This window comes from Theropithecus gelada, chromosome 20, assembly GCF_003255815.1.
Source record: "Theropithecus gelada isolate Dixy chromosome 20, Tgel_1.0, whole genome shotgun sequence".
Lineage (NCBI taxonomy): Eukaryota > Metazoa > Chordata > Mammalia > Primates > Cercopithecidae > Theropithecus > Theropithecus gelada.
The window spans coordinates 38,825,954-38,853,016 of NC_037688.1; the positions used below are offsets into that span (position 1 = coordinate 38,825,954).

General features: G+C 48.8%; 1 protein-coding gene across 2 annotated transcripts in view; it reads right to left on the minus strand.

Moving 5' to 3' along the window:
- Positions 1–27,063, minus strand: part of PKD1L2 (polycystin 1 like 2) — a 108,166-nt gene that overhangs the window by 66,236 nt on the left and 14,867 nt on the right. For both annotated transcript variants that reach the window (XM_025370608.1, XM_025370609.1), the window contains exons 5-14: positions 26,781–26,928; positions 21,820–22,049; positions 17,944–18,348; positions 14,554–14,631; positions 11,204–11,253; positions 9,078–9,195; positions 7,626–7,833; positions 3,539–3,659; positions 2,022–2,163; positions 188–364 (exon numbers count right to left, since the gene is read on the minus strand). In XM_025370608.1, the coding sequence (XP_025226393.1) occupies positions 188–364; positions 2,022–2,163; positions 3,539–3,659; positions 7,626–7,833; positions 9,078–9,195; positions 11,204–11,253; positions 14,554–14,631; positions 17,944–18,348; positions 21,820–22,049; positions 26,781–26,928 (1,677 nt within the window). The remainder of the gene's footprint in view (positions 1–187; positions 365–2,021; positions 2,164–3,538; positions 3,660–7,625; positions 7,834–9,077; positions 9,196–11,203; positions 11,254–14,553; positions 14,632–17,943; positions 18,349–21,819; positions 22,050–26,780; positions 26,929–27,063) is intronic.

A 27,063-nucleotide genomic window follows, 5' to 3' on the forward strand; every position in this document is an offset into this window, starting at 1 on the left:
TGTCTCGGTGGAATGATGGCTGGGTCAGTGTTTTGGGGCTAGGGGTTAAGCTTTAGGGAAGCCCTCATCCTGGCAACCTCTTTCACACACAGAACACATTCTTTGCAGCTCCCATAGAGAACAGGCCCCTGTTCTGCAAGAAGATGAGCCCAGGAGCTGAGGGAAGAGCAGAGTCCTCAGCCGGTACCTGATTCCAGGCAGAAGCAGAACTCCAAGGGTCCCAGGGCTGTGGAGGCATTGCAGAAGATGGCGAAGCTCGTCAGAACAGTACCCTCCTCCGGGGCAACAGTGCAGGCAGGCACCTCGGCGGGAGGCAGAGCGCTGATCACGTAGGTGTCCTCCCCATAGGCGTGCCTGGTCAGTGCTGAGAGTGAGGACACATCATGCTCAGGCGGCCATATGGGGCCCACAAACTCCATCCTGCCGTTAGATCTCCCTGTGAGCTCGTTAACACAAAGATTCCTGGGCCCTACGTCAAACCCAGAACCTCAGATGTCTCTGGAGATTCTGGGGACAGCCCAGAAACGTACATATCTAACAACTCAACAATTAAACTCTGATGCAAGAGATCCCAGGGCCTCAGTTTGAGAAACTGAGCAGAGATAGGGGAAGATCATCAGACAGACCTGAGCTTGAATTTTAGTTCTGCCATTTGCTAACCAAGTGATCTTGGACTTGAGGACTTGACCTTTTCTTTTCCAATTTTGTTTTCCTAATTTTTTTTCTTTTTAGCGAGAGGGTCTGGCTCTGTCGCCTAGGCTAGAGTCCAGCGATACAATCATAGCTTACTGTAGCCTTGAACTCCTAGGCTTAAGTGATTCTACTGCCTTAGCCTCTTGAGTCAGCTAGAGCCACAAGAGTGCACCATCATGGCTGGCTAACTTTCTAATTTTTGTAGAGACAGGGTCTCGCTCTGTTGCCAGGGCTGGTCTTGAACTCCTGGCCTCAAGGGATCCTCCCGCCTCAGCCTCCCAAAGTGCTGGGATTACAGGCATGAGCCACCAGACCCGGGCTGAGAACTTGACCTTTTCGAGAGTCAGTTCCTCATCTGTAGAGTGAGCTGATGATGACGGCTTCCCCACAGACACCTCACAAGGTGGGCATATGCTGGGAAAATGCTCAAGATCACGGAGCCAGGAAAAACCAGAACCAGGATCCGGAAACAGGCTGAGCCCACCCCGAAGCCCACACTCTTCCCAGGCCCCCAGATCGCTGTAAAGAGCCACAAGTGGACCTGCAGTCACATCCCACATCACCTGGAGTAGCCACCTAGGTTTTCAGAGAGTGCATGCCTGGAAGAGCTGGGCGTAAAGAGAATTTTAACCCATAAAAACTCATGCTTTGGCCTAGACCCAATTCAGAAAGTTTGGGGTGGACCCAAAAGCATGCATTTTTAACTAATACTCTAGCTTCTCCTGATGTGCATGGTCTGTGGCCACTTCGGGAAATACGGAAGCGAAGCGATCCTAGAAAGAATCATCACCTCCATTGTCTGTGTGTTTGAGAATCTGTTTCCCACACTGGGCTTGTTTTAAACAAAAAGCCCTGAACAATCCCGGCAGGGCATGCAGGTTGCATGACCCCAGAATGACCTGCTTGTAACACTGGGGTTATCTCATTCATCCTGTAAAATAACCATTCTGAGGCAGGCATTTCGATTATCCCCAGTTTACATGTGAGGAAACTGAGGCACAGAGAGGTGAAATCCTCTGCCTAGAGTTTCCCACGTAGAAAGCGGCAGTGGTGCGATTCACACCAGAGCCTGCGCTGTGGCCTCTGCGCTAAGCTGATGCCCTGGCTGGGTGTGGTGATTCACACCTGCCATCCCAGCACTTTAGGAGGCTGAGGCAGGAGGATCCTTTGACTCCAGGAGTTCAAGACCAGCCTGGGCGACATAGTGAGATCCCATCTCTCTATTTCCGTATTTAAAAGAGAAAAGAAAAATAAACTCATGCCCAATATCTGAGTGCTTCTGGGTCTATCTGGGTTCCCTGAGAGGAGATAAAAGGGAGGCTTCGCACCTGTGGCTCTGATTCGGATGACCTCTCCCCAGGACTGCAGAAAGGAGCTGTTCAGCAACAACGTGGAGGTGTTGCTTTGGAGGAGGGTTAAGGAACTTGGCCAAAATCCTCTGAGTCCGCAGGTATCCGGGAGGAGCTCGGCCTGAAAGAGAGGATCGCCCAGGGCTCCTGACGCTATAGCCAGGCCACTGGACTGCAGCAGGACAGTGGCTTCTGGGTGCTAGACAGCCTTTCAGATCTATTACTGATGAATGGAGGGCAGGCAGCCCTAGCTCCCCAAGAAGTCACCTGGAATATCCACTTTCCAGCCTCATTGGGGTGTTTGTTTCAGGTTGGGCTCCCCAGAAGCAGAGCCTCAGATGGGGATTTGTGTGCAGGTTATTTATTTATTTATTTTTGAGCCAGGCACAGTGGCTCACACCTGTAATCCCAGCACTTTGGGAGGCCGAAGTGGGAGGATTACCTGAGCTCAGGAGTTCGAGACCAGCCTGGCCAAACTCTGTCTCTACTAAACTCTGTAGTTTAATGAAACTGTGTCTTTACTAAAAATACAAAAATTAGCTGCGCATGGTGGTGTGCGCCTGTAATCCTAGCTACTTGTGAGGCTGAGGCAGGAGAATCGCTTGTACCCAGGAGGCAGAGGTTGCAGTGAGCCGAGATCGTGCCACTGTACTCCAGCCTGGGTGACAGAGTGAGACTCTATCTCAAAAAAAAAAAAAAAAGATAAAGAAAAAGAAAATATTTTTGAGACAGAGTCTTACTCTGCTGCCCAGGCTAGAGTGCAGTGGATGATCTCAGCTCGCTGCAACCTCTGCCTCCCAGGTTCAAGTGATTCTCCTGCCTCAGCCTCCCAAGTAGGTAGAATTACAGGCGCGCATCACCATACTCCGCTAATGTTTTTGTATTTTTAGTAGAGACAGGGTTTCACCATATTGGCCAGGCCGGTCTCAAACCGCTGACCTCAGGTGATCTGCCTGGCTCGGCTTCCCAAAGTGCTGGGATTACAGGCATGAGCCACCATACCCAGCCTTGTGTGCAGGTTATTTATTGAAGGAGGGTTCCCAGGGAAAAGCAGTGGAGAGAGAGAAACAGCAGAGAACAAAACAAGGCAAAAAACAGTTACTGGAGGCGTCCAGCCTCAGCCTGGTCACATGGAGAGCCCTGAAGTGTAAGTTGCACCACTGAAATCACCCTACCTGGGGACACAGCCTCCATCCATCAATTGTTGACCAATGGCCATTCCACGAAAGCTGGAGTTAGGATTGTCCGTCTGGAAAGCGGGACTTTGCTGAGATGCCAAGAGCACTGCTGCAAAGTTTCTCCAGAGCTTTTCTCCCTTGTGCCCATTTGCCCTGCTGTCAGTTCTCTGATTTTCTCCCTAGCCCAATACCCTGAGTCCCACACCACACGCTCTGAATGGAGTTGACCCAACCGTGGCCCAGTAATGGCCATGTGACACGGGTGTGCTGAAAGCACAAGGGAGATTTCCATTCTGGAGTGATTGTCACTGTGCTCACCTGCTCTGCTGAGGTGTTGTCCAAATACCAGCTGAACATAGCCACTGGGGAGTCCTCCCCCATGGTGACCCTGAGCAGAATGTCTTCACTGGCATTAACTGGCCTGCAGTTCCTCTCACAGCTGAAAGGCAGACAGAGGACAGAGTGAGGAAGCTCCCCCAGGCATTGCTATCATCTGGATGTTTGTCCCCCGAAACCTCATGTTGAAATGTGATCCCCAATGTTGGAGGTGGGGCTTAATGGGAGGTGTTTGGGTCATGGGGGCAGATTCCTCATGAATGGGTGAATGTCCTCCCTCAGGAGCGAGTTCTTGCTCTATTAGTCACCCCCAGAGCTGGTTGTTAAAAAGATGGCCAGGCGTGGTGGCTCATGCCTATAATCCCAGCACTTTGAGAGGCCAAGGCGGGCGGATCATCTGAGGTCAGGAGTTTGAGACCAGCCTGGCCAACATGGTGAAACCCCATCTCTACTAAAAATACAAAAATTAGCCGGGCACGGTGGTGAGCGCCTGTAGTCCCAGCTACTTGGGAGTCTGAGGCAGGAGAATCACTTGAACCAGGGAAGTGGAGGTTGCAGTGAGCCAAGATCACACCACTGCACTCCAACCTGGGTGACAGATTGACACTCCATCTCCAGGAAAAAAAAAAAAAAAGAGCCTGGCCCCTCCCTCCCTTCTCTGCACACACCAGGTCCCCTTCATCTTCCACGGCAAGTGGAAGCAGCCTGAGGCCCTCATCAGATACAGATGTCCGGTCTTGGATTTTCCAACCGTAAGAATCATGAGCCAAATGAACCTTTTTTCTTCTTTCTTTTCTTTTTCCTTTCTTTCTTTCTTTTCTTTTTTTTTTTTTTTTTTTTTTTCTTTTTTTCTGAGACAGAGTCTGGCTCTGTCACCCAGCCTGGAGTGCAGTGGCATGATCTTGGCTCACTGTAACCTCTGCCTCCCAGATTCAAGCGATTCTCCTGTCTCAGCCTCCCGAATAGCTGGGATCACAGGCATGCACCACCATACCCAGCTAATTTGTATTTTCAGTAGAGACAGCATTTTGCTCTGTTGGCCTGGCTGGTCTCAAACTCTTGGCCTCAAGTGATCCACCCGCCTCAACCTCCCAAAGTGCTGGGATTACAGGCATGAGCCACTGCGCCTGGCCAACCTTTTTTCTTTATAAATTACCTAGCCTCAGATATTCCTTTATAACAGTGCAAAATGGACTCAGACAGGTATTGTGACCACTGGCCGGGTTTTTTGTCCAGTTCTTCTCAAGTCCTTTGAGAGGGTAGGGAATGGCCCTTTTTCAAATTACAGACGGAATAAAAGCCGTCTGTGCCCCAACCAACGCCGGGACATAGCCTTGGTTGTGAAGATGGACTGAGTCATGGCCTGACTGAATTCCCATTTCATTCACTGCACAGCGTAATGATATGGAAGGTGAATGAGGCTGAGACAGGACCTGGGTTCTAATCCCGTCCTTATTGCTTATAAATGGTCACCTCGTGTGCATCACTTAAACTCTTTTTTTTTTTTTTTTTTGAGACTACTCTATCGCCCAGGCTGGAGTACAGTGGTGCAATCTCGGCTCACTGCAGCCTCTGCCTCCTGGTTCAAGCAATTCTCCTGCCTCAGACTCCCAAGTAGCTGGGATTACAGGCGCTCACCAACACACCCAGCTAATGTTTGTATTTTTTTAGTAGAGACGGGGTTTCACCATGTTGGCCAGGCTGGTCTCAAACTCCTGACCTCAGGTGATCCACTCTCCTTGGCCTCCCAAAGTGCTGGGATTACAGGTATGAGCCACCATGTCTGGCCAAATCACTTAAACTCTCTAAGCCTCAGTTTCCTCACCTGAAAAATGAGGGGATAGCCTAGATAATTTCTGTGATTCTTTTTAGTTCTGATAATAGTAAACTAATGCTGTGGTTTGACAGTGTGCCTGCCATGCACACGTTACTTCCATTGTCTCTAGCTTGTCCAATGCTCACAATAGCCCTATGAGTGACATATTAGCATCCCCACATCACAGATGAGCAAACCAGGTCCCGAAAGCTTATGTCATGTAACTTCTAAGTGGGCAGATAGAAACTGAACCATTGTGTCTGGATCCAAACTCTTGGTCTTCTCTATAAAGTCTCTATGAAGGCCAAAGCAACTCCATCTTGGATGCTAATCTGCAATGTTGACTACTGATTAATTCCAATTCCAGGAATCCCTCTAAGATTTCTATTCTCTCTACAGTTCTTTGTGTAAGAGCATGTACTTACTGTGAGTACTGCCCTTAAAGAGATTCACATAGTATTCTTGCCTTTCCCTACAATTGTCCTACACATTCCTTCCCTGTGGTATATAAGCCCTGGTTCTGGGGGGTCATGGTGCCGGCATTCACCATCTTGTCTTGCAGCCGCCCTGGACATCATGGTTTCTGTTCACAAGTCTCAATTAAATGTTCCTTTCTGAGAAACTAAACATGTCAGCTTCTTTCTTCGGCCTCTCTGCTTCCTCAGACTTTGGGGGAAGGTTTGCATAGACCTGCCCTCCACAGGACAGTTCCCCAGTTTCCCCTTTGGTCTGAACTTGACGATAGCTCTTGAATCTTCCTGCTTCTTTCCTCATGTCTGTCCTAGTCCAAGTGTGCGGGACATTCTCTATCTGCCTCTCTGTTCCAGTCTCCTCCCACTTGCGGCTCTGACCTGGGAGACTGAGCTTTCTAGACTTGGATGACTGCATCACCCAAGCTGCCACACCCTCCAGCTTCTGACTGGGTCCAGCCAATGGGAAGCATTGACAGAGGACTGGAGGGTAAGAGGAGAGAGTTTGGGGAATTTATTCATGGCTTTCCCTGCTCTTTTCCCCGATGGGCTGCAGGTGGGAGAGGCTGTGCTTCTCCAACTAAGGCCACATCTCCCGTTGGGAGGTCCCTCTCCCACAGCGACAGCTCCCAGGACTTCTAGTAATGCCATCCCATTATCTTACCTCTGCATTCCTGGGGGTGATAATGGCTTTCCTTGGTTATATTCTTGCCTTGTTGCCCCTGGTTCATTCCCTTATCCCTGCCCTCACCTGCAAACGGTCCCTTCATCCAGCTCTCTTCCATTTATTCCTGGTTTGGCTGAGCCATCTGCTTCCTGCAGGGACTGGCTGATAGGCCAAGCAACCTTGACCTCCTACTTTGACTCCTGCAAGAGCCTGGGCAATCTCCCTGAGTCTTCCCTGGCCCTCTTCCAAGTCATTCTCCACCGAGCCGCCAGAGCATATTGAAGTAACATGCTTAGAACTCTTGGATGCTTGGCTGGGCACGGTGGCTCATTTCCTGTAATCCCAGCAATTTGGGAGGCCGAGGCAGGTGGATCACCTAAGGTCAGGAGTTCGAGACCAGCCTATCCAACATGGTGAAACCCCGCTTCTACAAAAAACATAAAAATTAGCTGGGCACGGTAGCACGCGTGCCTGTAATCCCAGCTACTCGGGGGTCTGAGGCAGGAGAAAGGCTTGAACCTGGGAGGCGGAGGCTGCAGTGAGCTGCAGTGGCGCCACTGCACTCCAGCCTGGGTGACAGAGCGAGACTCCATTTCAAAAAAATAAAAATAAAAACAAAAATAGAAATAAAGAACTCTCGGGTGATTTCTCTGTATCACTCTTAGGAAAAAGGGTAAAATCTTGATATGACCGGCAAGGCCCCACTTGAGCCCTGCCTACACTACCAGCTCCTTCCCACCCTTCTCTTCTCCATCCTCAGGACACCGGCCTCTTTCACTCCCTGTTGATTCTCTGCTCCCTCCCTTTGCCCGCTCTGTTCCTGCTCCAGCTGCCCGTTCCCTGCCCTGTGAGTTTCTCCTGAACATCTCCGCTGAGCTTCAGTTCCTGAGAGAAGCCTCTCTGATCCCCAGTCTGGGCAGTTTTCATAGACGTGCGCTGTCTCCCTTCTTCATTCACGCCAGCAGTGCTGATCACCAGGTGGTAGCTAACCCCCATGAGAACAGAGACCCCCACAGCCAGCCCTGCCCCAAGGCAGCCCCAGCCTTAGTGGGTCCTCGGTAAGTGTCGGCTGAATGAATGAATCAGGACCCTGGAGGAACTGCCCACGTGCCCCACCTGACTCGAGGTCTGAGTTCCCAGGGCGCAGATACGTAGAGGCACCGCTCTGCCCTGTTCTCCAGCTCCTGACCTCTCAGAACAGCCAGGCGCAGGGTGACAGCAGAGTCGGGCGGCGGCAGGCAGGATGCTGGAACCACCAGCTCCCTCTGGTCTGTGTGCAGCAGCTGCCTCTCAACACAGCCGCTCCACTGAGCCCAGCAACGCCCTGAGAGAAATGGACAGACACTGTTATCCATCAGGGGCCCTGAACGTGGCACAGACTGGTTTTGAAAGGGGTCATGAATAATAACATCAGCTCTAAATAAACATTTTAATTTTTTTAACGTCACTTTTTAAATTTATTTATTTATTTATTTATTTGAGATGGAGTTTCGCCCTTGTTGCCGAGACTGGAGTGCAATGGCGCGATCTTGGCTCACTGCAACCTCTGCCTCCTGGGTTCAAATGATTCTCCTGCCTCAGCCTCCAGGGTAGCTAGGATTACAGGCATGCAACACCACACCTGGCTAATTTTTCTATTTTTAGTAGAGATGGGGTTTCACCAAGTTGACCAGGCTGGTCTTGAACTCCTGACCTCCAGTGATCTACCTGCCTCAGCCTCCCAAAGTGCTGGGATTACAGGCACGAGCAACTAGGCTCAGCCCCACCTGCTATTTCCATGGAATTTGCAAGGTCTGGCATGTACAAGTTACACAAAATGTCGGCCATAGGAAAAGCTGGTGTGAAGACTAAGAAAAAGAACAGCAAAGTCTGACCACTGCTCACCACTTTTTTTTTTTTTTTCTTTTTTTTTTTCTTTTTGAGACGGAGTCTCGCTCTGCCGCCCAGGCTGGAGTGCAGTGGCCGGATCTCAGCTCAGCTCACTGCAAGCTCCGCCTCCCGGGTTCACGCCATTCTCCTGCCTCAGCCTCCCGAGTAGCTGGGACTACAGGCGCCCGCCATCTCGCCCAGCTAGTTTTTTGTATTTTTTAGTAGAGACGGGGTTTCACCGTGTTCACCAGGATGGTCTTGATCTCCTGACCTCGTGATCCACCCGTCTCAGCCTCCCAAAGTGCTGGGATTACAGGCTTAAGCCACCGCGCCCGGCCATGCTCACCACTTCTTAATGAAACAGGACAATTCAAGAACTCTATCGTCGGCAGTGCGCGGTGGCTTATGTCTGTAATTCCAGCACTTTGGGAGGCCAAGGCAGGTGGATCGCCTGAGGTCAGGAGTTCGAGATCAGCCTGGCCAACATAGTGAAACCCTATCTCTACTAAAAATACAAAAATTAGCTGGGTGTGGTGGTGGGCACCTATAATCCCAGCTACTCAGGAGGCTGAGGCAGGAGAATGGCTTGAACCCAGGAGGCGGAGGTTACAGTGAGCCGAGATCGCGCCATTGCACTCCAGGCTGGGCAGCGAAACTGTGTCTCAAAAAAAAAAAAAAAAGAACTCTATCATCACCTACCACATGACCATTGGAAGCGTAATTCCTTGTCATTGTCCGGCCAGTCCAGGGTCACTGTCGTGAAAGGATCCACGTATGGACCAGGTTGGATAGACACCTCCATATCGCCTTTATCTTTCTGTAAAAAAAGCAGCCAGCTGGTGAGACTCCCACTACAGTTAGCTTAGGCTCACTGTGGGGTGCTGTTGGCATCCCCCTTTCACCCCAGAGCAGTCTGCACCAAAAGCAGCCTCAGTGTAAGGGGTGGAGTGGAGACAGAGCCTGGCCAATCCCCCTGGCTTCCTTCCCCTCATGGGGCATGGAATCGGTTGCTCAGGATCCCTGGCTATGTAATGTGATTCTGAGTGTGGGCTCCAGAAACACGGGGTGTTCCTGGAGTAAGTTCTGGTGGGACTTGTTAAACAGCTCGGGCTGTAGAGCTTCTTGCTCAAGCCCTGAAGTCCTGACCTGAAATAACATGGGGCTACAGTAGAACTCAACCCCCAGTGGCCTCCCATGGCCTAAGAATAAAATCCAAACTTCTTGCCTTGGTACCTAAGGCTCCGCGTGATCTGGCCTCTGTGTCTGTAATCTCCTACATCCCTCTCCTCCACCAGGCTCCAGCCATGCTGGCTTCAGGCCATCGCCTGCCTCTGAGATCTGCCCGCTCAGAAAGCTCTTGTTCTGCTTTCCAGCATGGCTGGCTGGCTGATCTTCACGTGTCCACTTACATGTCACCTCTGGAGAGGCCGTGTCTGACCACATCAGCCAGATCACCCTGTCCATTGCTATCGCTGCACCCTATTGGTTCTTATTCGATACTTATCACAATTCCTAATTCTATGATAATTTGTTTGTTGGAGTTTTTTGTTGTTGTTGTTGTTGTTGTTTTTTTTTTGAGACAGGGTCTTACTCTATTACCCAGGCTGGAGTGCAGTGGCACAGCCATGGCTCACTGCAGCCTCAACCTCTCAGGCCCAAACTATCCTCCCACCTCAGCCTCCCAAGTAGCTGGGACCACAGGCATGCACCTTAATGACTGGCTAATTTTTAATTTTTTTTTTTTTTTTTTTGAGAGATGAGGGTCTCACTTTGTTGTTCGAACTCCTGGGCTCAAGTGATCCTCCCACCTGGGCCTCCCAAAGTGCTGGGATTACAGGCATGAGTCACCGTACCTGGCCAATATATTCAGTAGTATTACTCAGTAAGCTTCATGAAGGCGGGGACTATATGTGCTTATTCACTATTGCATTTCCAGCCCCTAATACCTAGCCTTGAACGCTGTAGATGCACAATAAATCTTCATTATAGAATAAATGCATGCCTGAACAACGTCAACAGCAAGGAGTTGAACTCAGTCTTTGTTATAAAAACTAAAGAGCTTGGGCCAGTTTTCTTTTTTGTCCTGCTTTCTAATATAAGCATTAAAAGTGATAAATTTCCCTCTGAGCACTGCTTTAGCTGCATTCCACAAATTTGCATAGGTTGTGCTGTCATTATCATGTAGTTAGATATACTTTCTAATTTCCCTTGTGATTTCTTCTTGAGCTATTGATTTTTTAACAAGTGTGCTGTTTAATTGCCAAGATATCTAACAGATATCTACATATCCTAGATAGCTTATTATCGATTTACAACCTAACTCTGTTGTGATTAGACAACTTGCTTTGTTTGAATTCAGTCATTTTAGGCCTCTTTTCAAATGGAAGACGCCTCAGGGATTCCTAGTGCTCTGGCCATTGGTACCAACACACCAAAACTCAAAACTAAAACAGAGTGCTTGGACATCTTTTCCTTGTGAGGTTAAACTTTTTCTTTTTTTTCTTTTGTTTTCTGAGACTGAGTCTCGCTGTGTTGCCCAGGCTGGAGTGCAGTGGTGCGATCTCGGCTCACTGCAAGCTCCTCCTCCCGGGTTCACGCCATTCTCCTGCCTCAGCTTCCTGACTAGCTGGGACTACAGGCTCCCGCCACAACGCCCGGCTAATTTTTTGTATTTTTAGTAGAGATGGGGTTTCACTGTGTTAGCCAGGATGGTCTCGATCTCCTGACCTCGTAATCTGCCCACCTTGGCCTCCCAAAGTGCTGGGATTACAGGTGTGAGCCACCACGCCTGGCCAGGTTAAATGTTATTTGAAGACAATACTCACATTCTTTCCTTCAGCATTCATCCCAGATGGTTCTTGGAGACTGGAAGGGGCTGTGAACACAGTGGGAAGGGGTATCAAGCTTTGGTTGGAAACCTTATAAAAGGTTGCCAAAAGATAGAGTCAGAGAGTCATGTGGAAAATGCCACCAGGAGCATCAGCCTGTTTTTGAAAATGGTTTAAGGAAACATAGCAAATGTTCAGGTCATAGGGAAATGGATTAAAAGTGAGCCATCATGTCCACCGCTGGACTGAAGACACCTCTTTGGTAGTTGAGAAAGAGGCAGCTGCCAGGGCAGAAAAAAACACAAGATTTAGAGTCAGACAGATGCAGTTATGCACTGCTAATGTGTTGTTGTTGTTTTTGTTGTTGTTTTCAAGACAGAGTCTCGCTCTCTCTCTCAGGCTGGAGTGCAGTGGCATGATCTTGGCTCACTGCAACCTCTGTCTCCCAGGTTCAAGCCATTCTCCTGCCTCAGCCTCCTGAGTAGCTGGGATTACAGGTGCCCGCCACCACACCCAGCTAATTTTTTGTATTTTTGGTAAAGACAGCATTTCACCTTGTTGGCCAGGCTGGGCTTAAACTCCTGACCTCAGGTGATCCGCTCATCTCGACCTCCCAAAGTGCTGGGATTAGAGGCATGAGCCACTGCGCCCAGCCTGCACTGCTAATGTTTAACTACCAGTAAAGGAGGTGGGAGTGAGGAGCCCTGATTTGTAGCGTTTGTCAATTTCCATGGTATAAATATTCCCACCAAGCTATAAACCTGATGCTACTGAATATGGAGTGAGGAGAGATGGGCACGCTCACCTCTGGCAAGTGGGTGGAGTCGGCACCACACACTATGCTGCTGTCAGATTCTCTTACTGGCCTCCTATTGGCTATATGAACTGGGCAGGTGAGTCATCCTCTCTGAGTCTTGGTTTCCTCATTTGTAAAAATGCCTGGAAGCCATCCCTTTTTCTCAGGGCTCCAGGAAGACTGAATGTGGTGCTGTTTATAGAATTACTTTGTAAACTATACATCTAGAAAGAATGCTAGTGTGTCAAGTTTAAACAATGGAAAAAGGTACAATCAATTGATGTCTCTGAAAAAATATATATTTTTGAGATGGAGTCTAGCTCTGTTGCCCAGGCATGATCTTGGTACACTGCAACCTGCTTGAACCTCCTGGGTTCAAGCGATTCTCCTGCCTCAGCCTGCTGAGTGGCTGGAATTATAGGTGTGCACCACCATACCCAGCTAATTTTTGTATTTTTAGTAGAGACAGGGTTTCACCGTGTTGGCCAGGTTGATCTTGAACCTCTGACCTCCAGTGATCCACCCGCTTTGACCTCCCAAAGTGTTGGGATTACAGGCGTGAGCCACTGTGCTCTGCCTACTGAAAATATTGAAATATTAATGATTAATGTCTAATTAAAGTGTAGTGATTAAGATAGGAACTTACAGTTATTTTGTGTGATTCACTAAGGCCCTGGATATATCAAGGTCTTAGTAGCACTGATCTTTAAAAAATTCTCTCCCAGTGAATTCTCATTCACACAACTATAATTCCACAGGCATGTAAAACTATACAAATCAAGGCTAAGATGCCAGACAAAGGGGACTTTCTGAACCTTAAGAAGGAAGGCAGTCCAATCACCCCGAATGAAAAAATTAGGAGAAATATTTGCTGCCTTTGATCCTGCCATGAATCAGCCGTGTGACTTCTGCAAAGTCAATTAAACTTTCTGGGCCTCAAATCCCATATCTGGCTGTCAAATTTCTAGGCATCTATGCCCCGCTCCCTTGGTAGCAGCATCTTGGGCGATATTTTCCCTAAGAACCATCCCTCCCCAACTCTCAGGCCTTGGTTTGGGTGAAGCTGACCCTACACTGTACTCCAGTGTGGGCATGAGACCGTGACCTGCCAAACTGACTGCCACTTCCCCTGGTCTCAGCAGCTGGTCCAGGAGAAACCATGAACTGAGCTTCAGCCAGCAAGAGGCAGCCTCAGGACTTCTACTAGAAATCTCCATCAAGAGGTGCTCTTTCTCCTCTGGGGTTAAGGATCAAAGCCTGGGGCCATCTTACTACTGCCAGAAAGAGAGAATCCAAAAGAAGGCATCGCAGAACCAGAGGGGGAGAGAGGCAGGTTTCTGAAGACATTGTCTGAGCAACGCATCCAGCTATGTTTAAGAACAGGTCCGCTCCCTGGGCTTTTCATTTTCATTTTCTTTTTTCTTTTCGGAGGGGACGCCATCTCACATTGTCACCCAGGCTGGAGTGCAGTGGCATGATCTTGGCTCACTGCAACCTCTGCCTCCTAGGCTCAAACGATTCTCCTTGCCTCAGCCTCCCCAGTAGCTGGGACTACAGGTGTGTGCCGCCACGCCCAGCTAATTTTCATCTTTTTAGTAGAGACAGGTTTTCGTCACGTTGGCCAGGCTGGTCTCGAACTTCTGACCTCAAGTGATCCACTACCTCGGCCTCCCAAAGTGCTGGGATTGTAGGCATGAGCCACGGTGACCAGCCAGCTTTTCATTTTCTGAGCTGATAAAATTTCCTTTTGACTCAAGCCAGTTTGAGCTTCTTTTCTGTCCCTTGCTACTTGAACTGTCCTAGCAAACACATTCAAGTGATCTCTACCTCTGTGATGGCTACTGTCAGCTAGTTCCCCAACAGCCATTACCCCAGCCTTCCTCCTGGCAGCCAGAATCCACCTTCTCCCACAGAACCTGAAAACGCTGGGTATCTGCTTTTCCAGTGCACTTTATAGCTGCAGACATGACCCTACTTTGGTCATGGTATCTGAGGTGATGACTGTGTAGAGGGGGAAAGATTTTTCCCCTAATAAAAAGAGGTGCACACGAGGACACCCCTTCTCCCGCTGCTGGATAATGCTGGGTTGACACGCAATATCTGGAACTGCAGCAGTCACTTTGATTCCCTGAGCAGCAAGCCTAAGGCAGCCCCAAAGCTCTAAGGATGGCAGAGGAGAAAGATAGACTGAGCCTGGTTTCTTGCTGGCATCGCTGAGCACCGAACCAACCCTGGAAGTGCTTACCTCCAACTTCTTATGTGAGATGAGAAAGCCCTGAATCTGAAGCTACTTAGGTTGGACTTTCTGTTACTTGCAGCTTAAAGCATCATAATGAATGCAAACTCTCATTTTAGAATTCCGTATCAGTGGTTAAATGTTTTACTGTAAACATCATTGCCTCCTTAGAATAACTGGAGGATTCTAACCATCTGTAGAACAAGATACATATTCAGAGCCGTGTTTGGAAAGGCCCCTCACTAGAGCCTAAGCAGTTGCAATGCCCTGGACTCCTGGTAAAAGGTTTTATGCCCCCTTGCAGAAACACCTTGCCTGTGATAGTGATGTTCCCGATTTCCAAACTCACGTTGGAGAAGGCATTCTTCACCAGCATGGTGACCAGAAAGGTACCTGCAATACAAAGGACCCAGAGTCACAGCCGTTGTCATGAATTTAACCAAGAAAACTCTCCCAGCTTGCTTCCCTAGTCCACTGATGCCTCTAACGAAATATTTCACCTCTGAGCATTTAACGAATCCCTGCTGTATGTCAGGCACGGTGCAAGCCTCTGGGGACACAGAGTTGAAGGAGTTTGGTTCTTGTCCTCAGGGGCCTTATGATGTGTAGACACATAGGACAGTGAACGCCAAACCATGGGAGGAATCGGCATGGGGCACTGTGGGCAGTGGGTGGGGCCGCTTCAACCTCAGGAGAGAAAGAAATGGTTCACAGGATGGAGCCAGGGCTGGAGCTAAATTCCAAAGGAGAAGTAGGTTTTCAATAGATAAGATTGGGGATTCCCAAGAGGAAGAGACATAGCAGTATTGTGAGAAGGGTGGAGAGAGTGGAGAAGGAATATTTTATTTTATTTTATTTTATTTTATTTTTGAGACAGGATCTTACTCTGTCATCCAGACTAGAGTGCAGTGGCACGATCTCAGCTCACCACAACCTCCACCTACCTCCCAGGCTCAAGTAATTCTCCCGCCTCAGCCTCCCGAGTAGCTGGGATTACAGGCTCATGCCACCACGCATGGGGTGGAAGGCGTCAGGAGGAAGGGGCTGCATTTCTGCATCTGGGAAAGAACTGCATCTGGCTGGGAGTCAGCCAAGAAATGGGTCAGAATGTTCTGTGGACCAGATGTGTGCCTTGGGGAGAGGGGTGCTGACGAGGGCAGGGAGAATGAGGAGAGTCCAACAGAGAGGGGAGGTGGCCAAGGAGAAGCAGCCAGGGCATGTGGCCAGCTAACGGGGAGGCATCCCCCACCACCCGAGGAGCAAAGGCCTATAAGGCCCAGCTGGGGGCCCCAAGAACCCAGAGAAGCTCCTACAAGAAAAAGGCAGCTTCAAACATTTGCTCAACCTCAAGAACCAGGCCGGCACCACCAAGTGCAAATGTCCCTGCCCTGTCCTGTTCCCTTCCATCCTTCCACCCACCGCCAGCCCTGGAGTCGTCCAAATCTGTTGGCCTCAGGGGCAGGAGAAGTCTGTTCATCATCTAACAGAGAGCGAAAGTCACAAGGCATGCGGAGATTTTATCAGACCGAGATCAACTTCCCCTGCGAAGCGACCTTTACAGCCGTGACTTTCAGGGGAGGAGTAATTTTTATAGGTGACAAAGCAAAATCTGCATCTGGCTTATAACCCATGCATGGTGTGATTTTCCAGCTGCAGCTGCCTCCGGATTTTCCCTCTTCCAAGCTGGACCCTTGGTATCTGGCAAAGCCCCGGTGGTTTTCTTCTCAAAGCTATCGTCCCTTCTGCTATCTGGTTTGTGGAGTTGCTTGCAGAGGGCGTTGTAACCCCAAACCTGCACAGTGTCACCTGTTTTCTAGCGCACCTCTGAGATCCAGGGGGAGCTGCGGGCAGGTCCTGGATGGGCTGGAGACTCTGCCATTCTCATCACACTTCTGCCTGCTGATCTCATCAGGGCCCTCAAGGACTCTCTGTTCCTTACAGATTAAATGCAAATGGGTGCTGTGGCCACCTCCCCTGGCTGGTGCCAGCCAGTCTGTCCTCCCATCAGCATCATTGCAAATACTTCTGAGATAGACCACAGATGGGACTTGGACCCCTGCCCTGCCTCATCGAGGACTCTACTTCAAGCTGGTTGGGGAGAGTGGCCCACGGCAGGCACAGACTCCAGTCAGATCATCCAGAGGTTGCACCGTAAATCTTGCTCAAGGTACCTTGCCCACTGATTGCAGACCTTGAGGAAACGAAAATAAACAGCTCCCACCTTAAATCTTACTCAAGGGAGTTAACCCTATAGCCTGCATGCACCAAAGACTAGAAAAATGACCAATCTTTGCCCTTTGCTTCCTTATAATACTAAAAATCATGCCCAGGGCAGAGCTTTAACATGCTAATGAGATATACCACACATCAAGAAGCATGTGACCAGACTGCACAGGCGCTGAACATTCCCCACCTCCACATGCTTAAATGTCACCCTTTTCCCACCCCACCTCCTTTAAGAATGCCAGGCGCGGTGGCTCACGCTTGTAATCCCAGCACTTTGGGAAGTTGAGGCAGGCAGATCATGTGAGGTCAGGAGTTCGAGACCAGCCTGGCCAACTTGGTCAAACCCCATATCCACTAAAACTAAAATAATTAGTCAGGCATGGTAGTACATGCCTGTAGTCTCAGCTACTAGGGAGGCTGAGGCAGGAGAATCTCTTGAACCTGGGAGGTGAAGGTTGCAGTGAGCTGAGATCAAGCCACTGCACTCCAGCCTGGGTGACAGAGAGAGACTCCATTTCAAAAAAAAAAGACAGGCTGGGCGCAAGGGCTCACGCCTGTAATCCCAGCACTTTGGGAGGCCAAGGCGGGTGGATCACCTGAGGTTGGGAGTTCGAGACCAGCCTGGCCAACATGATGAAACCCCTCTCTACTAAAAATACAAAAAAAATTATCTGGGCATGGTGGTGCACGTCTGTAATCCCAGCTGCTTGGGAGGCTGAGGCATGAGAATTGCTTGAACGCAGGAGGCGGAAGTTGCAGCGAGTCAAGATTGCGCCACTGACTACACTCCAGCCTGGGAGACAGAGCAAGACGCCGTCTCCAAAAAAAAAAAAAGAACGCCTTCCGGACTCTCTGCAGAGTCAACCCCTGAACCTCCACTCCAGTGCTGCCTCCTTTATGTTTGAACACAGCCTCGTCCGTGAGCGTTTCGGTACATCAGAGCCTAAGACCCTGCGGTCGGCAACACTTCCTCTCTCCATCCCCGTCTCTGCCATTCTGGTTTTTACCTCTTTCCCCCAGGGCATCACCTGCAGTTCCCCAAACCACACTCTGCTCTAGAGATGTTTGAGGAAATCTGAATATGCCTGGTCTCTTACAGGGGCCCTAAATGGGGGTGATTTTTCCCCCGAGGGGACATTTGGCAATGTCTGACATTTTTATCATCATGACTTGGGGTGCTGGTGCTACTAGCATCTAGTGAACAAAAGCCAGGGATGCTGCCAAAACTCCTTCAGTACCAGCCCCTAGCTGTAACAAGGAATGATCCAGCCCCAAATGTCAGAAGTGCCAAAGTTGAGAACCGATAACTCGATGATGGCAGATTACACCTGGCTGTTCCTTATCTTGTGACCCAGGCAGGGTGCTGTGAACCACATCTATGTCCAGGACACACTGGAAAACTGGCTGGCAGGACCCTGGGCACCAAATCAGAAGGGGAAGAGGAGGGGCATCAGAAGGCGAGCCACTAACCCCATGTACCTTCAACTGGAATAGCCAAGCGGTAAATCCCAAATGGCTCTCCAAAGCTCACTTGCTCGTGGGAGAAGGTTGCATTGAGTCCTGCCACCTCAAAGGTCAGCTCTTCTGGGGTGCCCTGAGCCACTGAGATGTTGATCAATAGGTCCTGTCCAAGTTCCAAATGGTCAGAAGCCCAGGAGGCCTGCAGCCCTGACAGCAGCTCCACCAAGCGGACTGTGATGTTCCCGGACAGTGCGGAGGAGGTGGTGCTGCTGGTGGCTTGGATCTCCAGGCGGTGCCTCCCAGGGCCCATCAGTTTCTGGGTTTCTGTGTCCAGGGTCAGATTGTATGGTAGCGAGCCCCTTTGGGTGGTGGACTTGGCCAGGGTTGTGTCACCCGAAAGCACAGTGTAAGTCACTCCTGTTCCTAGGTGGGGTAAGAAAAATTTAAGAATGTTGGTAACAACCATGTGGTTGATAATACTATGGCAGCTCAGACTCAGTCTCTGAAGCCTGATTCTGATATAGACATGGATACAGACACAGATACAAAGCAATATGTAAGGATGTGCCCCTTTCTTCAAATATTAATGGTGATTATCCCTAAGTATTAGGTTAATAACTGATTTTGTCTTTTTTTTTTTTTTTTTTTTAAGACAGAGTCTGGCACCGTTGCCTGGGCTGAAGTACAGTGGTGCAATCTTGGCTTACTGCAACCTCTGCCTCCTGGGTTCAAGCGATTCTCCTGCCTCAGCTTCTCGAGTATCTAGGATTACAGGCACCTGCCACCACATCCAGCTAATTTTTTGCATATTTAGTAGAGATGGGATTTCACCATGTTGCCAGGATGGTCTCAAACTCCTGACCTCGTGATTCGCCCACCTCAGCCTCCCAAAGTACCAGGATTACAGGCGTGAGTCACCACGCCCAGCCATGATTTTGTCATTTGGGGGTCCTCTCTGTTCATCTGCATATTCTAACTTATTTATACTACGCATGTCTTACCCGAGAACCTAAATATTTGTAATTTAAAAATTACCACATTTAGTTGCCAGAGATGTCCTGGTCGGGGGAGGAGGAGGACTAAAAGGGAGCATCTCTTAAGAGTGGGGGCTAATTTTTACACATAAGAATTAGCTTTGGGTCTTGTTTTAAGCAGGAGCAAGTGAAGCCATTCCTTCAACCTACACTGGTAACTGCCCGGAACCCTGCACACCAACATGAGAACTCAGCCCATTCACGGCAAGATGGGGGCTCCCTTGCAGTTTGCAGATGGTTGTTCTACTGGATGCTAAATATTGTGGTTGACTCTTAAAATCTGACTTAAATCAACAAATGAGGATTCTTTCCAGTGAAAACCAAGCTAGCATAGTTCTTGCCTGGATGATGATGATGATGATGACGACGACGTAAGCCCTATGAGAATGGGAACCCTGACTTTCATATTTACTGCTGCCTCCCCCACACCCGGCAGAGTAGGCACTCAATTATATTAGTAGGCTGAGTAAATAAATGAAAGATTATTTTGTTTCCTCAGGTGCACATATGAGCTGTCTTCATCCAATAAGCACACAAGAACTGAAGGGGTTTCCTGAGCGCTGTGTTAAAGCTCCATTTTTGGCTTCCATAGCTATTGCTATGAGAGGGCTCCAGGTGGGATGTGAGGTCAAACCGAGCCACGTGCTCACTGCACTAGCTCTGTGCTGCCCTGTTTACATCAACAGGCCTCTATTCTGATCTCAAATTGGGCCTGGGCTTCAGGAAAAATGCTGCCTTGGGTGAGGATGAGTCTTAGCCAAGAGGGTCTCTATTGAGAGAAGGGGTGATAATTTAAAATATTTAACAACCAACACTGCATAGGCGCCAACCAATTAGAATGGATGCTCTGATAAATCAGAATAGACACTGCGACCAACAAATAGATGCCATGACCAATCAGAATAGACACTGTGACCAATCAGAATGGACACCTTGACCAATCAAAATAGACATGACAACCAATCACAGCAGTCCCTGTGACCAATCAGAAAACACAGGCCGGGCGCCGTGGCTCATGCCTGTAATCCCAGCACTTTGGGAGGCCAAGGCAGGTGGATCATGAGGTCAGGAGTTCCAGATCAGCTTGGCCAATATGGTGAAACCCTACTAAAAATACAAAAATTAGCTGGGTGTGGTGGTGGGTGCCTGTAATCCCAGCTACTAGGGAGACTGAGGCAGGAGAATCGCTTGAATCCGGGAGGCAGAGGTTGCATTGAGCTAAGATCATGCCCCTGCACTCCAGCCTGGGACACAGCGAGATTCCATCTCAAAACAAAAAACAAACAAAACAAAACAAAAACCAAACGACAACAACAACAACAACAACAAAACCACTGTGGCCAGGCGCAGTGGCTCACGCCTGCAATTCTAACCTTTTGGGAGGCAGATGAGGGCAACTTAACTCAGGTCAGGAGTTCGAGACCAGCCTGGCCAATATGCGAAATCCCATCTCTACTAAAATACAAAAAAAATACAAAAAAATAAAATAAAATAACTAGGCATGGTGGCACACACCTGTAGTCCCAGCTACCCAGGAGGCTGAGTCACTTCAACCTGGGTGGTGGAAGTTGCAGTGAGCTGAGATCACACCACTGCACTCCAGCCTGGATGACAGAGCAAGACTCTATCTCAAAAAAAAAAAAAAAATAGACACTGTGACCAATCGGAATGGACATGACAATCAATTAGAGCAGTCTCTGTGACCAATCAAAAAACACACTGTGACCAGTCAGAATGGACCCCAGCCATAACAGCTGGCATGGCTATACCAGTGGGTGCAGCTGAATACTGGCCTTGGCCAGGGGCAACTTGATTGTGTGCCCAGCTAGTCGATGCTGGCTGCACCGAGATGGGCTCAGGCCCAGTTGGTAGTAGTCCCAGTGCCACCTCATCCTAATCAAATTCCCAGCAGGAAGTGACTTTGAAGTTCGGTTCTACAGGGATGCAAAAAAGGGCCTTTGGAAGGCTGGGAGCGCTCACTAGCTTACTAGCCTTCCGACTCTGGGCAAATGTTTTAATCTTTCTGTGTCTTCATTTCTTCATCTGTAAAATGAAGATAATACTAGTATGTAATGAGTAGGCAAGTTTATGCAAAGCACTGAGAACAGTGCCTGGCACACACTAGGTGCTAAATAAATGAATAAATGATAGTTTAAAAATGAACTCGGCCAGGCATAGTGGTTCACGCCTATAATCCCAGCACCTTGGGAGGCCAAGGCAGGTGGATCATCTGAGGTCAGGAGTTTGAGATCAGCCTGACCAACATGGTGAAACCCCGTCTCTAGTAAATACAAAATATTAGCCAGGTGTGGTGGCGCATGCTTGTAATCCCAGCTACTTGGGAGGCTGAGGCAGGGGAATCACTTGAACCCAGGAGGTGGAGGTTGCAGTGAGCTGAGATTGCGCCATTGCACTCCACCTGGGCAATAAGAGCAAAACTCAAAAAAAAGAGCTCAGTAGGTGATCCTTGTTACTCTTTAATTTTTTTAAAACAGGGTCTCACTCTGATGTCCTGGCTGGCGTGCAGTGGCATGATCTCAGGTCACTGCAGCCTCGACCTCCCGGATTCAAGCCATCCTCCCACCTCAGCCACCCAAGTAGCTGGGACTACAGTCATGTGCGACCAAACCTGACTAATTTTTGTACTTTTTATAGAAATGGGATCTCACCCTGTTGCCCAGGCTGGTTCTGAACTTCTGGGCTCAAGCAGTTCGCCCGCCTCAGCCCTCCAAAGTGTTGAAATTACAGGCTTGAGCCACTGCACCTGCCCACTACTTATTAAGGCCTGGGAGTTGGACAGATTTGGAGGAAATCAGTGATTTTATCACTTGCCTTGATGTGCCCAGTTCTGCAGACTCACCTCCATCAAGCTCCACCTGAATCCACAGAGGATCCCCAAAGGCAGCCTGGCAGAGGAGGCCGGCTCCAGACTGGGACAGGCCGGAGCATGCAGTCACACTGAGCCTCTCCATCTTGTCTCGCACGGTCACTTGCCTCTGGGCTGTCACATGCCACTCACTGGTTGTGCATTCAGCAAACACGGTGAATTCCCCAGGAGATGTGAACTGGTGGGTCACATTGCTGGACACACTGCCGGCCACAGTCAGGGACGTGACCAGCGTTTGGGGAGACACAAAGACACGCATTTACACATGCACTGACAGGGTTTGGATCTGTGCTCCTGCCCAAATCTCACGTTGAATTGTAATCCCCAGTGTTGGAGGTGGGGCCTGGTGGAAGGTGATTGGCTCATAGGGGCATTTTCTCATGAATGGCTTGGCACCATCCCCCTGGTGCTGCTCTCTTGGTAGTGAGTGGGTTCTCACAAGATCTGGTTGTTTAAAAGTGCATGACTGGCCGGGCGTGGTGGCTCACGCCTGTAATCCCAGCACTTCAGGAGGCTGAGGAGGGTAGATCGCTTGAGGTCAGCAGTTTCAGACCAGCCTGGCCAACATGGCGAAACCCCATCTCTACTAAAAACACAAGGCGTGGTGGTGCACACCTGTAATCCCAGGTACTAGGGAGGCTGAGGCAGGAGGATTGCTTGAACCCAGAAGGTGGAGGTTGCAGTGAGCTGAGATCGCACCACTGCATTCCAGCCTGGGCGACAGAGTAAGACCCTGTCTCAAAAAGAAAAAAAAAAAAAATCCAGTGAGTTCTAGAGTAATGGTAACAACTTAGACCACGTAGTTCCTGACCTGAAAACCCTCCTATTATCCTCTGTAGTGGGTGCTGTCGGGAATCCTCCAGATTCCACCCTTCAAGCCTGAGGCATGCATCCCCCAGTACACCTGTGAGCTGTGGCTGAGGGCTCACAGCTGAATCCATGTACAGGAGTCCCTTTTAGCCAAAGGGAGCTGCCTCGCTCAAGCCTACCTCCCATCCCACGGACATCCTGCACCCAACGAGTACTCAATGCCGATTATAATGGTCTGGCTCTCTGTCCTCAATTGGAAACAACTCTGAGGACCATGCCAGCTCAGAGGTTTCTGCAGGATCGGCAAAGCCTCTGTGGCCCCTGCATCCCAGTTCAACTCTCCTCTTGCCCATCTTACTACTCCCTTCCCGTGCTCCACATCAGAGTCTATTTCCTGGTTCCTGTGAGACAAAGTAGCAAACTCAAGGAGACACCTGTGCTCATTTCTGTTTGCCAGCATCATTACAGGAAGCTCCTGACTGCAGCGACAGGCAGCCCTCCAGAACACTTTGAGGACAAAACAGAATAGAGTGCTCTGCTTCCACATCTCCAGCCTGAGTTACTATATCCCTAAAAAGATAAATGACTGGTCCTTTTCTTACATATAAGGTATTATCTGGCTGGGCGGAGTGGCTCACGCCTGTAATCCCAGCACTTTGGGAGGCTGAGGCGGGAGGATCACGAGGTCAGGAGATCGAGACCATCCTGGCTAACACGGTGAAACCCCGTCTCTACTAAACATCCAAAATAAAATAAAGTAAAAATTAGCCGAGCATGGTGGCAGGTGCCTGTAGTCCCAGCTACTCAGGAGGCTGTGGCAGGAGAATGGCGTGAACCTCGGAGGCGGAGCTTGCAGTGAGCAAAGATGGTGCCACTGCACTCCAGCCTGGGTGACAGAGTGAAACTCCGTCTCAAAACAAAAACAAAAATAAAAAGAAAAGGTAATGTCTGAGATAGCTAGTGATTATGCTTCTGCAATCTACGACAAGTTTCTTTTTCTTTCTTTTTTTTTTTTTAAAAAGAGTCTTTCTCTTTTGCCTAGGCTGGAGAACAGTGGCATGATCTCGGCTCACTGCAACCGCTGCCTCCCAGGTTTAAGCGATTCTCCTCCATCAGCCTCCTGCATAGCTGGGAATACAGGCATGCACCACCATGTCCAGCTATTTTTTTTTTTTTTTTTTTTAGTAGAGATGGGGTTTCACCATGTTGACCGGGCTGGTCTTGAACTCCTGACCCCAAGTGATCCACTCACCTTGGCCTCCCAAACTGCTGGGATTACAGGCATGAGCCACTGAAGCCGGCCAACAAGATATATTTTAGTCATCAAGAGGCAGATGTACTCTTGCACCCAAACTTTGATGTAATTTTATGTGGACTGAACCTGCACAACCCATATAGAAGTCGTGAACTGAAACACTGTTTTGGAGCAGTCTGGCAGAACCTCTTTGAAAGACTCCTCCTGGGCTGCAGTCCTCAGTCTATGGTCCTCAGTAAGACTTCTGAATAAAACTAACTTTATTTATAAAGCTTGATTTTTCTTTAGTTTTCTTTAGTTGGCAGACCCCACCTACGTTAGACTGTCTAGCATCAACAGCTCTTCAGGACCCGGCTCCTGCTGAGTTTTTCAGCATCTTTCATTTTTCCACAGAGCCCTGAACTCCAGGCATGGCGAGGTGCTTGCAGTTATTTGAATATGCCACACGCTTTCGGGTCCGTGCTACTCTCTCTTCTCTAGATCCATTGCTCCTGCCTTATCATTCTGGTTCCCCCAGAGAGGACTTTAGCTCTAGGTCATTCTAAGGCTTGTGTTGTTTTGTGGATTATTGGTTTCCGGCAAATCTCTGCACTCCCAACATCAGCTGGGTGCAGAAGCTGCTGATTAATAACGGAAGAACAATGTCAATCCCTACATTTGCCAGTAGGTGGCGCTTAGCTAACCAACGCTGGATTGGCACAGATTTCACCACATGCAAATTGTTCTGTAAGTCCTATAATACAATTTCAGAGATGTGGAAAATTTTCCATGACAAACAGAGAAACAAAAAAGCCCTCCATGCAAACGAATATAAGGCAAGGTGAAAAGGAGCTTCTAACAGAGAAGTCTTCTGACTTCTATACAATGCAATTCTTCCCAGAAGCTCTTATTATTTATCTACAATGGACAAGAACGGTTTGATTTTAGAATCTCACCTCTTAGACTACTGAGGAGTTAAGAAAAAGTAGGAGGCCGTACTAACACATAAGAGAAAAGCACAGTGATATTTACACCAAAAAATGAGGCTTCTGTATATTCAAAAATCAAAATTCGTGCTATTTTCCATATCATAAACTGAGTTCTGTGGCTGCCAGTATTGATAAGAAGGCGTCAGACAGGCATTTCCCAGTGTTTATAAAAATGATTTTTAAAAGGTAGGTGATGACCAGGCGCAGTGGGTCATGCCTGTAATCCCAGCACTTTGAAAAGCCAAGGTGCATATCACTTGAGGTCAGGAGTTCAAGATCAGCCTGGACAACATGGCAAAATCCCGTCTCTACTAAAAATACAAAAATTAGCTGGGCGTGGTGGTATGTGCCTGTTGTCCTAGCTACTTGGGAGGCTGAGGCAGGAGAATCGCTTGAACCTGGGAGGCGGAGGTTGCAGTGAGCCGAGATCATGCCACTGCACTCCAGTCTGGGTGACAGAGCGAGACTCCGCCCACCTCCCCCCGCAAAAAAGTGGGTGGGTAGTTTCAAGGTCCAATTGATCTTTAATGTAAAGGAAAATGGACTATTTTGGTGGGGCAGTGGTGGAGGGGGTGCCACCATCTTTGAAGAGAAAAAAAATGCCAGTGATTCTTGCTTAGAGTTAATGCCCAGAGAGATTGCAAATGTAAAACAGTGCTCATTGTGTTTTAGATTTTAATCGCACAAAAACTTCCAGAGAGTAATACAACAACCATCCATGGATTCTCCATCCAGACTTAACGAACTTTCACATTTGGTCCCATTTGCTTCTGTTCTAAGCCGCTATTTATCACTGAAAAGTCCTATGTAGCTGTGAGTCATAGTGGGGCTGCATGTAGGCAATTTTGACTTATGCTAAATTCAAGTTGTACAAGATTTAGGGACTGAAAGACTGTGTAACTTACAGTCTGTTGTTTTCTTTATAAACTCGTAGCAATCAGGAAGAAACCCACAGAACAATGGCATAGGTATTTGTATCACCCAGACATTTGCCCCCAAAGCATCACTGTGTATGGTTTCTCATTTGACACCACAAAACATTCAAGGCAGCCACGAACATAAATGTGACAGGGGGCTGGGTGCGGTGGTTCACACCTGTACTATCAGTACTTTGGGAGGCCAAGGCAGGTAGATCACCTGTGGTTAGAGGTTCGAGACCAACCTAGCCAACATGGTGAAAACCCTGTCCCTACTAAAACTACAAATATTAGCCAGGCATGGTGGCACATGCTTGTAGTTCTAGCTACTTGGGAGGCTGAGGCAGGAGAATCGCTTGAACCCGGGAGGTGGAGGTTGCAGTGAGCCGATATTGAGCCACTGCACTCCAGCCTGGCGATGGAGCAAGACCCTGTCTCAAAAAAAAAAAAAAAGAAAAAAAAGAAAAGAAAATCTATGAGGTAGAGTGATTGCAAAAGGAGCAGCAACACTTCCTCCCATCCCTGTATGGCAGCGCCTTGCAGTGCGGCTCCAGCTCCTTCTATCAGGTGGGGTCTACTCCTCCACCTCTTCAGTCTGGTCTTGGCCATGGAACATGTTTTGGCCAACAGTATCTTAGAAAATGTAACACAAGCAGAGATTTGAAAAAACATTTGCGCATCAGGCTCTGCTGCTAGGAACACTTTGCCACCGTGTGAATGAGCCCAGGCTAACCTGTTGGGTGATGAACAGCACATGCTTCTAGCTGACATCCGGCTGACCAGTAGGCATGTGAGTGAGTGAGGTCTTCCTAGACAGCCCACCCCAGCCGACTCCACTCAGACAAGAAAAGCCACCCAGCTCTCCAAAGAACCGTAAGAAATGGTAACTATTGTTTTAAGCCACCAAGTTTTGGGTTGGTTTGTTATGAGGCAAAAAACTGATGATACATACAACCTGCCTCAAGGCTCAGAGATTTCTCTTACCTCGGCGGGTTGTAGGGATCGAAAATGTGGCCGTCTCCTGTACTAATTATACAGGACAGGTTTCCTATGTAGGGTGAGAGAAGCCACGTCAGGGAGATGGTGACATTGTCAAAGGTGAAACTCTCACTGGACACCATCAGCTGCAGGGCTGTGGATTAAAACACAAAATGCTGCATGCCCTTGTGAAGCACAATTGCACATTTCTGTTTACAACTGACTCTCTTCTGGCTACCTGTCCAGTATTTTTATGTGGGTCTTTTTTTTTTTTTTTTTTTTTTTTTTT